General features: G+C 38.5%; 1 protein-coding gene across 12 annotated transcripts in view; it reads right to left on the reverse strand.

The window, feature by feature from the left end:
- GPHN (gephyrin) overlaps positions 1–12,764 on the reverse strand; it is a 626,350-nt gene that overhangs the window by 116,644 nt on the left and 496,942 nt on the right. For all 12 annotated transcript variants that reach the window (XM_067732935.1, XM_067732912.1, XM_067732903.1 and 9 more), the window contains one exon: positions 11,677–11,814. In XM_067732935.1, coding sequence (XP_067589036.1) covers positions 11,677–11,814 — 138 coding nt within the window. The remainder of the gene's footprint in view (positions 1–11,676; positions 11,815–12,764) is intronic.

A 12,764-nucleotide genomic window follows, 5' to 3' on the forward strand; every position in this document is an offset into this window, starting at 1 on the left:
TCTAGTTCTGTGAAAAATGCCAGTGGTAGTTTGATAGGGATTGCATTGAATCTATAGATTGCTTTGGGTAGTAGAGTCATTTTCACAATGTTGATTCTTCCAATCCAAGAACATGGCATATCTCTCCATCTATTTGTATCATCTTTAATTTCTTTCATCAGTGTCTTATAATTTTCTGCATACAGGTCTTTTGTCTCCTTAGGTAGGTTTATTCCTAGATATTTTATTCTTTTTGTTGCAATGGTAAATGGGAGTGTTTTCTTGATTTCACTTTCAGATTTTTCATCATTAGTATATAGGAATGCCAGAGATTTCTGTGCATTAATTTTGTATCCTGCCACTTTACCAAATTCATTGATTAGCTCTAGTAGTTTTCTGGTAGCATCTTTAGGGTTCTCTATGTATAGGATCATGTCATCTGCAAACAGTGACAGCTTTACTTCTTCTTTTCCGATTTGGATTCCTTTTATTTCCTTTTCTTCTCTGATTGCTGTGGCTAAAACTTCCAAAACTATGTTGAATAAGAGTGGTGAGAGTGGGCAGCCTTGTCTTGTTCCTGATCTTAGTGGAAATGCTTTCAGTTTTTCACCATTGAGGATGATGTTTGCTGTGGGCTTGTCATATATGGCCTTTATTATGTTGAGGAAAGTTCCCTCTATGCCTACTTTCTGCAGGGTTTTTATCATAAATCGGTGTTGAATTTTGTCAAAAGCTTTCTCTGCATCTATTGAGATGATCATATGGTTTTTCTCCTTCAATTTGTTAATATGGTTTATCACATTGATAGATTTGCGTATATTGAAGAATCCTTGCATTCCTGGAATGAACCCCACTTGATCATGGTGTATGATTCTTTTAATGTGCTGTTGGATTCTGTTTGCTAGTATTTTGTTGAGGATTTTTGCATCTATGTTCATCAGTGATATTGGCCCGTAGTTTTCTTTCTTTGTGACATCCTTGTCTGGTTTTGGTATCAAGGTGATGGTGGCCTCGTAGAAGGAGTTTGGGAGTGTTCCTCCCTCTGCTATATTTTGGAAGAGTTTGAGAAGGATAGGTGTTAGCTCTTCTCTAAATGTTTGATAGAATTCGCCTGTGAAGCCATCTGGTCCTGGGCTTTTCTTTGTTGGAAGATTTTTAATCACAGTTTCAATTTCAGTGCTTGTGATTGGTCTGTTCATATTTTCTATTTCTTCCTGATTCAGTCTTGGCAGGTTGTGCATTTCTAAGAATTTGTCCATTTCTTCCAGATTGTCCATTTTATTGGCATAGAGTTGCTTGTAGTAATCTCTCATGATCTCTTTTATTTCTGCAGTGTCAGTTGTTACCTCTCCTTTTTCATTTCTAATTCTATTGATTTGAGTCTTCTCCCTTTTTTTCTTGATGAGTCTGGCTAGTGGTTTATCTATTTTGTTTATCTTCTCAAAGAACCAGCTTTTAGTTTCATTGATCTTTGCTATTGTTTCTTTCATTTCTTTTTCATTTATTTCTGATCTGATTTTTATGATTTCTTTCCTTCTGCTAGCTTTGGGGTTTTTTTGTTCTTCTTTCTCTAATTGCTTGAGGTGCAAGGTTAGGTTGTTTATTCGAGATGTTTCCTGCTTCTTAAGGTGGGCTTGTATTGCTATAAACTTCCCCCTTAGAACTGCTTTTGCTGCATCCCACAGGTTTTGGGTCGTTGTGTCTCCATTGTCATTTGTTTCTAGGTATTTTTTGATTTCCTCTTTGATTTCTTCAGTGATCACTTCATTATTAAGTAGTGTATTGTTTAGCCTCCATGTGTTTCTATTTTTTACAGATCTTTCCCTGTAATTGATATCTAGTCTCATGGCGTTGTGGTCAGAAAAGATACTTGATACAATTTCAATTTTCTTAAATTTACCAAGGCTTGATTTGTGACCTAAGATATGATCTATCCTGGAGAATGTTCCATGAGCACTTGAGAAAAATGTGTATTCTGTTGTTTTTGGATGGAGTGTCCTATAAATATCAATTAAGTCCATCTTGTTTAATGTATCATTTAAAGCTTGTGTTTCCTTATTTATTTTCATTTTGGATGATCTGTCTATTGGTGAAAGTGGGGTGTTTAAGTCCCCTACTATGAATGTGTTACTGTCGATTTCCCCTTTTATGGCTGTTAGTATTTGCCTTATGTATTGAGGTGCTCCTATGTTGGGTGCATAAATATTTACAATTGTTATATCTTCTTCTTGGATCGATCCCTTGATCATTATGTAGTGTCCTTGTCTCTTTTAATAGTCCTTATTTTAAAGTCTATTTTGTCTGATATGAGAATTGCTACTCCAGCTTTCTTTTGGTTTCCATTTGCATGGAATATCTTTTTCCATCCCCTTACTTTCAGTCTGTATGTGTCTCTAGGTCTGAAGTGGGTCTCTTGCAGACAGCATATATAAGGGTCTTGTTTTTGTATCCATTCAGCTAATCTGTGTCTTTTGGTGGGAGCATTTAGTCCATTTACATTTAAGGTAATTATCAATATGTATGTTCCTATTCCCATTTTCTAAATTGTTTTGGGTTCGTTATTATAGGTCTTTTCCTTCTCTTGTGTTTCCTGCCTAGATAAGTTCCTTTAGCATTTGTTGTAAAGCTGGTTTGGTGGTGCTGAACTCTCTCAGCTTTTGCTTGTCTGTAAAGGTTTTGATTTCTCCATCAAATCTGAATGAGATCCTTGCTGGGTAGAGTAGTCTTGGCTGCAGGTTTTTCTCCTTCATCACTTTCAGTATGTCCTGCCACTCCCTTCTGGCTTGTAGGGTTTCTGCTGAGAGATCAGCTGTTAACCTTATGGGGATTCCCTTATGTGTTATTTCTTGTTTTTCCCTTGCTGCTTTTAATATGCTTTCTTTGTATTTAATTTTTGACAGTTTGATTAATATGTGTCTTGGAGTATTTCTCCTTGTATTTATCCTGTATGGGACTCTCTGTGCTTCCTGGACTTGATTAACTATTTCCTTTCCCATATTAGGGAAGTTTTCAACTATAATCTCTTCAAATATTTTCTCAGTCCCTTTCTTTTTCTCTTCTTCTTCTGGAACCCCTATAATTCGAATGTTGGTGCGTTTAATGTTGTCCCAGAGGTCTCTGAGACTGTCCTCAGTTCTTTTCATTCTTTTTTCTTTATTCTGCTCTGCAGTAGTTATTTCCACTATTTTATCTTCCAGGTCACTTATCCGTTCTTCTGCCTCAGTTATTCTGCTATTGATCCCATCTAGAGTACTTTTAATTTCATTTATTGTGTTGTTCATCGTTGCTTGTTTCATCTTTAGTTCTTCTAGGTCCTTGTTAACTGATTCTTGCATTTTGTCCAATCTATTGTCCATTCTATCTCCAAGATTTCGGATCAACCTTACTATCATTATTCTGAATTCTCTTTCAGGTAGACTGCCTATTTCCTCTTCATTTGTTAGGTTTGGTGCATTTTTATCTTGCTCCTTTATCTGCTGTGTTTTTCTGTCTTCTCATTTTGCTTATCTTACTGTGTTTGGGGTCTCCTTTTTGCAGGCTGCAGGTTCGTAGTTCCTCCTGTTTTTGATGTCTGTCTCCAGTGGCTAAGGTTGGTTCAGTGGGTTGTGTAGGCTTCCTGGTGGAGGGGACTAGTGCCTGTGTTGTGGTGGATGAGGCTGGATCTTGTCTCTCTAGTGGGCAGGTTCACGTCTGGTGGTGTGTTTGGGGGTGTCTGTGGCCTTATTATGATTTTAGGCAGCCTCTCTGCTAATGGGTGGGGTTGTGTTCCTGTTTTGCTAGTTGTTTGGCATAGGTTTTCCAGCACTGTGGCTTGCTGGTCGTTGAGTGAAGCTGGGTGCTGGTGTTAAGATGGAGGTCTCTGGGAGATTTTCGCCGTTTGATATTATGTGGAGCTGAGAGGTCTCTTGTTGACCAGTGTCCTGAAGTTGGCTCTCCTACCTCAGAGGCAGAGCCCTGCCTCCTGGCTGGAGCACCAAAAGCTTTTCATCCACACGGCTCAGGATAAAAGGGAGAAAAAGTAGAGGGAATTAGTAGAAGTATGAGGAAAGAAAGAAGGAAAGGAGGGTAGGAAGGAAGGAAGAAAGAAAGAAAGAAGCAAAGAAGGAAAGAAGGCAAGAAGGAAAGAAAGGAGGAAGGAAGGAAGGAGGGAAAGAAGGAAAAAAGACAGAAAGAAGATACAGTAAAAATAAAATAAAGTATAATAAAGTTATTGAATTAAAAAATTCTTATTTAGAAAAAAAAAAGGGACGGATAGAACCTTAGGACAAATGTTGGAAGCAAAGCTATACAGACAAAATCTTACACAGAAGCATACACATACACCCTCACTAAAAGAGGTAAATGGGGAAAAATCATAAATCTTGCTGTCAGAGACCACCTCCTCAATTTGGGATGATTCGTTGTCTAAAGGAGGGAAGGAAGGACGGAAAGAAAGAAAGAAAGAAAGAAAGAACGAAGGTAAAGTATAATAACGTTATTAAAATTAATTATTAAGAAAAAAAATTTTAAAAAAAACCATGGACGGATAGAACCCTAGGACAAATGGTGGAAGCAAGACTATACAGACAAGATCTCACACAGAAGCATACACATACACATTCACAAAAAGAGGAAAAGGGAAAAAATCATAGATCTTGCTCCTAAAGTCCACTTCCTTAATTTGGGATGATTGGTTGTCTATTCAGGTATTCCACAGATGCAGGATATATCAAGTTGATTGTGGAGCTTTAATCCGCTGCTTCTGAGGCTGCTGGGAGAGATTTCCCTTTCTCTTCTTTGTTCTCACAGCTCCCAGGGCTCAGCTTTGGATTTGGCCCTGCCACTGCGTGTAGGTCGCTGGAGGGCGTCTGTTTTTTGCTCAGACAGGATGGGGTTAAAAGAGCCGCTGATTGGGGGCTCTGGCGCACTCAGGCCGGCGGGGACGGAGGGGCACAGAGTGCGGGGCGGGCCTGCGGTGGCAAAGGCCGGCGTGACTTTGCACCAGCCTGAGGCGCGCTGTGCGCTCTCCCGGGGAAGTTGTCCCTGGATCCCGGGAACCTGGCAGTGGCGGGCTGCACAGGCTCCGCGGAAGAGGGGTGTGGAGAGTGACCTGTGCTCGCACACAGGCCCCTTGGTGGCGGCAGCAGCAGCCTTAACGTCTCCCGCCCGCCTCTGGGGTCCGCGCTTTTAGCCGCGGCTTGCGCCCGTCTCTGGATTCCGCGCTTTCAGCCGCGGCTCGCGCCCGTCTCTGGGGTCCGCGCTTTCAGCCGCGGCTCGCGCCCGTCTCTGGGGTCCGCGCTTTCAGCCGCGGCTCGCGCCCGTCTCTGGAGTTCCTTTAAGCAGCGTTCTTAAACCCCTCTCCTCACGCCCCAGGAAACAAAGAGGGAAGGAAAAGTCTCCTGCCTCTTCGGCAGGTGCAGGCTTTTCCCCGGACTCCCTCCCGGCTAGCTGTGGTGCACTAACCCCTTCAGGCTATGTTCAAGCCGCCAACCCCAGTCCTCTCCCTGCTCTCCGGCCTCAGCTCGCAGCCCCGCCCGCCCCGGCGGGTGAGCAGACAAGCCTCTCGGGCTGGTGAGTGCCGGTCGGCACCGATCCTCTGTGCGGGAATCTCCCCGTTTTGCCCTCCGCACCCGTTGCTGTGCACTCCTCCGCGGCCCCGAAGCTTCCCCCTCCGCCTCCCGCAGTCTCCGCCCGCGAAGGGGCTTCCTAGTGTGTGGAAACTTTTCCTCCTTCACAGCTCCCTCCCACTGGTGCAGGTCCCTTTCCTATTCTTTTGTCTCTGTTTTTTCTTTTTTTCTTTTGCCCTACCCAGGTACGTGGGGAGTTTCTTGCCTTTTGGGAGGTCTGAGGTCTTCTGCCAGCCTTCAGTAGGTGTTCTGTAGGAGTTGTTCCACGTGTAGATGTATTTCTGGTGTATCTGTGGGGAGGAAGGTGATCTCCGCGTCTTACTCTTCCGCCATCTTCCGCCTTCCCTCCGGGATTCTTTTTGAGGTGAATATATTCTAAAACTGACTGTGGTGATGGCTGTACATATCTGTGAATATACTAAAAACTTCTGAACGGTATAATTTATGTGGGTGAATTATACTGTATATGAATTGTATTTCAGTAAACTTATTTTTTAAAGGGCAAGAATAAGAGATTTTTTTAAAAAGAATATTTCTCTCATTTTAACATATAGCTATATATAGAAGAGTCAAGAAAAGTCATATTTGAAGCACACATATACCATCTGGTCTTTATAGATCTTTAAAATATCTTGGAAAGAAAAATAAAACATTTCATTTGGAAAGAAAGAACAGCTTCATACTTAAGGTTATCAATATAAATCTAGTAATAGAAAATTGGCCAGATTTTTATTTTGTACTCATGCTAAATATAGGGATTTCTATCTTTAAGGTAAATTAGATCCCTACTGGATTAGTTCTGCTTTTGGAGTTGGTATCAAGTTAACCTACCAGCAGAACTTACGTCTCTTCAAAGAGAAAAACATGCATTACTTCAAGTTTTTTTCTAAAAGCCTGAGTAAGGCAAGGGAAAGGATTTGAAGAGAAAAACGCAATTGATTAGAAAATGGTAAGGACTCTCAGCTGGCAGCAAATACTTGAGAACTGAAGGAATAAACGTCAGGTACACCCCTCTGCTACAGCAGCAACTATATCCATATATCTCAGTAGGATTCAAGGATTAGACAATGGATAGCTCTTCCAAGCAGTCAATATTACATTTCATTCAATGATTGACTTTGGAACTTAAAGAGTATATAGTAGTGCTGCAAATTACTTTATCACATGGGGCAGTCTCTCTTGCATACATACAAATACTTAGATAGATGTTAAACCATCTCTTCTTTTTGCCCATAGGTGGAGCCCAAGTATTAGTGTTGAATAAACTTCGGGCACATGGTTTTAGAAAAGGAGCCAGGCAGCAGTAACTTCTCAACTAGATATTATGACTGTTTAGGCACTCATAAAGCCCCCTTGTGCGGGGGAGTTCTTTTTATAGTTACACAATTGAGTAAAATTAACTCACAGAGGAATCAGACCTATAATGCTGGCTGAATTATTCCTATGTCACAACCAGGTTGACTAATCTTCCTCTTTCATACCTCCTTCTATGCATATCATTATATATTTTCATATATGTTTTTTTCTTTTAAAATATATTATAAATATATCTTGCTTTAGGTCAGAGACAGGGAGAACTACCTCTGTTGTGGTCAATATTCTAAAAAGGATACTTCACTGCTTTAAACTGAGTTCAGTAAACTTAAAGCTTCCTTGTCTAGAACTGCTTAAGTCTTTTGTGGAAATACAAAGAACTGAGGTCAGCGATGCTAAAGTCTTTGGTCATGAAATCTTAAAAAAAAGCCTAGCGCTTATAAAATAATGCTCCTAAGAAAGCAGAATCCTTTCTATTCAAAGATTATAGTTTTTCCATTGTTAACTGAACAATATTGGGGATTACAGGGAACTCTAGAACATTTTAATCTGCCTTTCAGTAGCTAGTACTGTACCAAGTGTGAATTTGTAATGTGTTCATGTCATGCATTTTATAAGCAAAGATGAATCATAAATGGTAGTCTTGCAAATGTTATCTTCTATTGGTATTCCTCTCCCAAGAAAACAAAGTAAGGTATTTATAATCAGTGGAGCACTTGCTCCTTAAAGGCCTTGCTTGCTCCTTAAAGGCCTTGCTTGCAGATAGTAGATATGCTAAAGGGCAGACCAGAGACAATAGAAAATTCACCTGTAGTCAAAATAGGTTAAAACAAACAAACAATACACTTTACACATCTAGGCACTTACTTCAGAAGAATAATTTTCATACTGATTTGAGACGTACTTTGCTATAATGGAATGAACAGTAGACTAGGAGTCAAGAATCCTGGGTTCTAGTTGTTTTTAATCATAACAATTTGTCTAACTCTAAGAACATTATTATACCTCTTTGGTCCTAAATTCCTTTGTCTTTAAAGTAAGAGAGACTACCTGATCTCCAAGTTACCTTCTTATTGTAATATTGTAAGTATTTAATATATTATATGGTAACATTCCTTCACAGAGTTACCCTATATGTATGACCTTGAGAGCATCACTACCAGCACTTCTGTATACGTGATTTATTCTTAGTTTTCTGGATTATTGCTGAACCTTCACAGACATATAAAAAGTAATTTTAGAGATCCTACAGTAGCAAACTGCCTCATAGATTCAGTGGTTCTGGATCTCTCTTAGGAAACATGGGCTTTCCTCTACAGGCTTCTATAATTGTAGGTGTCAGAGTATTTGCAGAGGCAAAATATTTGGGATTTCAGAGAACTGTGAAGGCCTTTCAGTCCTCCTCACCCCTATGAAATTCAATAGTTAGAGGTGCATCTAGTTGAAATCAAAATGAACTATGAAGGTTTGCTCATTAAAATGCAAACATCCTCGGAAAAGATAACATTTAAAGTATAGTGAGAATGAGTTTCTAATCTTTTTTCTGGGGAGAAATTGCTTATCTTGAGTAAGAGAATTACAGGCCACATTTGACTCAAAACTCAATTTATAGTGATTCACATTTAGATCACTCAGCTTTTTATACCCGTGTTGTTTATTCGGGCACTTATGAGAGAGAGTGATCAAATATGTCAGTCATTGTTATTACAAAACGAATGAACAAAGTGCTATGGGGACATGGAGGAAGGATACTTAACCCAGCTAGGGAAAGGGAGAAGTGGACACCAGAAATGTCTTCATGGAGGAGAGCTTCTTAAGCTTAATCTTAAAAAACATGTACTGGCAAAATGGGGAGATGTTGGTCAAAGGGTACAAACTTTCATTTATAAGATGAATAAATTCTGGGTATCTAAAGTACAGCATGGTGACTGTAGTTAACAATGCTGTATTGTATACTTGAAATTTGCTAAAAGAGTAAATCTTAAGTATTTTCACCATACATACACATACACAGAGTAACTATAAAGTGATAGATGTATTAATTAGCTTGATTATGGTAATTATTTCACAATGTGTATATATATTAAATCATCATGTTGTATACCCTAAATATACACAATTTTAATTTATTAATTATGCCTCAATAAAGTCAGAAAAAAAAGAATACATAGTGGCCAATTATAAAGGGCCTTATATGACATATCAAGGAGTTTGAATTTTATCTGGAGGTTATGAGGAATACTACTGAAGAGTTGTATGCAGGAATGTTAATATCAAATTTTGAACAGATAACTTTGGTATGCAATTGGAAAATGGATGTAAAGATGCTAATTGGGGGAGGGAAGCCTTTACAATAATCCAGAAAGTTAATAATAAAGACCTAAATTAAAATCATAGCAGTGGGGATGGCAAACAAGGGACAGATTCAACAGGACGTAGAGGAAGTGAGTATTGTAGAAGTAAAGAAAGTAAGTTTAATATTGGTCATGTTAAACTTACTCGCAGCAGGTATACATTTGTTGTAAGAGTTTGGAGCTCAGGCAAGGTCTGGGCAAAGATACAGATTTAGAAATCACTTAATAGTTGGTACTTGAAACAATTGGCATGTATGAGGTTATCTGAAGTGAATGTGTAAGATCTGAAAAGGGTCAGAGACAAACACTCTAAAGGAAGTTCATATTCAAGGAATTGACAAAGGAAGGCAAGCTTACAAAAGAGCCAGTAAAGGAGAAAATGTACCACATTGTTTATCTGTCCCTCTCCTGCACTACACAGTGAGATGCATGGGGTGGGGTTTTATTTTATTCATCTTTGCATTATCTGGACTTAACATAGTACCTGGAATTTAGATTTTTAATAGATAATTGTTAAACAAATTGCATTATGTTTCTATATATGGTGTTGTTTTCTAAACAACTAATTAAAGTGCCTAGGAGGTTTAATTATAATGCTCTTTTGCATTACAAATCGAGTTTGATCCAACTCAGAGGTTGAATGCAAACCTAACTATTATTTTTCATCATCATGCATGGAAACACTTGACAAGAAGTTAACCATCCATGAAGAGTTTGCTTACTTATGAGTGACAACTGATTTGATGAACAAATGAAGGGGAAACAAGCACATGAAAGGAAAAGAGAATCCACCTGACAGTATTATTTTTTTTCTAGAGGAGAAATAGAAATGGCCATTTCCGGTTCTGTTTTTTCCTTAAAAGGACTGGAATTTCTGTCTAAATGTGACTTGGCATCACAGTGAGATTTTTCTAAGGACTGATGTTAAGAGAAACTACCCTGATATTACAAGAGGCCAGGGATGGTTAACTTATTTTTATAACATGTAAATTTTTTCAACTTAATTTTACATACATATTTTCTGAAGATGTCTTAGTGTTGCTTGACATAAAAATATCTAAATATCTGTACTTAATAATAGAAAGAAACCTATTTCATTAAAATTGATTTCTGAAATTATGTAGTTAATTCCTAACTCCCCACTCTAGTCAGTTTTATTATCTTTATTTCCTTTAATGAGGAATAAAACAAAAATAAAAGAAAAGGTTTAAACCTAATGATAACATATCTAAAAGAATGTAAGTCAAAGATGTAGGATAGGTGTAAGTTATGTAAAAATAATTTTTGTCTAAGTCGGGTCAGGGATCAAAGAGCTAGAATTTGGCATTTAATATTTCACTAATTTTAGGCCTTTTAATTTTCACATAATTTGTTACTTTATCTACTATTGTTTTTTATATTTTAACACTGGAAGAAGAGCACTATTATGTAGTAAAAATAAGAATGTTAAGTCTTGTTTTTTTTTCTTTTTTGGCCGTGCCACGCATCTTGCGGGATATTAGCTCCCGGAGCAGGGATTGAAGCCGGGCCACCGCCATGAAAACGCCAAGCCCTAACCACTGGACTGCAAAGGAATTCCCAAGAATGTTAAGTCTTGAGGCTTAATCCTATTCCTTTTCTGCTGTTCTGAGTTTGAGTTTTCTTGTAGAAAAATTATGGTGTCTGTATAGATGCTCTCTAATGTTCATTGAAATTTGAATATTTTATGATCTGTGAATAAAGTCCTTTATTTGTAAAAGCAATCCTTTTGTATTGTTTTTATCTGTATAACAAAAACAATTAAGAAACTACAATTTATTCAGATTGCACCTGAACTGAATTTTTAGAAAAGGAAGTAGTTGATTAAAAACTGAAAACACTGGGGAAAACTACCCTTCCATTATCTTTCCACAAGCTGGTCTCAATGTACTACTAAACTAAGAGCAGAAAATGAGAAGATATATGAAGCAGAAAAACTGAGATCAGACTGGTTGCTCAGTGATCCATAGATAAATTAACATAGTATTTACATTTTACATTTAAAAACATGATTTCCACAAATGAAAATAATTACGAGACACATTAGTTATCTCCCATTTCTGTCAGAAAGGACATAAGGCAGACTCACAGTCAACTGTTTTTCTCACTCAGGGCTGACAGCCCTTTCTTTAGGGTATTGGTATTTTGATGAACAGGAGAAACACGGTTGACTTTTTCCTTTTTTTTTTTTTCTTTATGTAAAGGAAGCTTTATGGGTATTTTACTCTGTATACCATTAAGGTTGATCTTAGAGTTGAGTAGAAATAAGAAGCAAAAAGCAAGATGATGATAATTGCAGTAATGATTAATAACATTTCTCTTTCAGGAAAACTGTGTATTAGTGTTAGATGAATCTTATTTGGAAAAAAATGAAAATAAAAGGCAATGGGCAAATATAACAGTACCTCGGTAGTTGATGATTTCTGTCCCAAGCACCGGAGTCATCTCCAGGACTGTGATAAAGGCTTTGTCCATAGATGTTAGAGGAAAAGGAGACATGCGGTGTCTTCTAGCCACCTTGGTGATATCAACAGCACTGTGACCTAAACAGGAAGATAATTAACTAAGAATATGATGCTGAAACACTGATTAAAAAGTGGGAAAGGCTTATAAATATCAACAATTCTCAATTTCATGTGTCCAGAAATGAAGATTACAAGGTGAGAAACTTTTTCCTGCTTCCAAAATATAGCCTGCTTTGGTGGAACATTAAATCAAGTCAGTAATGTTACATCATGTATCAAAAGTTGGTGAAATTTAATGATGATATTGGCTAATCCTTTTTTTTGTTGTTTTTTTGCGGTATGCGGGCCTCTCACTGCTGTGGCCCCTCCCGCCGCGGAGCACAGGCTCCGGACGCGCCGGACGCGCCGGCCCAGCGGCCATGGCCCACGGGCCCAGCCGCTCCGCGGCATGTGGGATCCTCCCGGACCGGGGCACGAACCCGCGTCCCCTGCATCGGCAGGCGGACCCCCAACCACTGCGCCACCAGAGAAGCCCTGGCTAATCCTTTTTGAGTGCTTAACTATGTGCCATGGCACTATTCTAATTAATCTTCACAACAACCTAAAGGGAGCCATCATTATTATCCTTTATTACAGATGAGGAAAAAGAGGTTTACATATCTTGGCCTAAATCGCAAAGCTAGAAACTGAAGAGCCAGGATTCAAACCTAGGTAGCCAGGCTTTAGAGTCCATGTCCTTAACTACTATACTGTTTGAACACTTAATGAGCTAGTTAGTGAAGTGAAATATACAAACTTGAATTTATTCAGAATTTCATAGGAAATTTTCTTTCTTCTAAAAGCATAGAAAAATATTATTATTTACTCACTCCCCATGTAACCTTAGCTAGTCCCCTGGCATTAATACCACCCATACACTAAACTCCCTAATTTTATATCTCCAACCTCAACCTCTACCTTCACCTCTATACTTATATGTCATCCAAATAGCTGGGGGATAACAGCGTATATCTACAAGCTTATAAATC

The sequence above is a fragment of the Pseudorca crassidens genome, chromosome 1 (genome assembly GCF_039906515.1).
Source record: "Pseudorca crassidens isolate mPseCra1 chromosome 1, mPseCra1.hap1, whole genome shotgun sequence".
In the NCBI taxonomy this organism is placed as follows: domain Eukaryota; kingdom Metazoa; phylum Chordata; class Mammalia; order Artiodactyla; family Delphinidae; genus Pseudorca; species Pseudorca crassidens.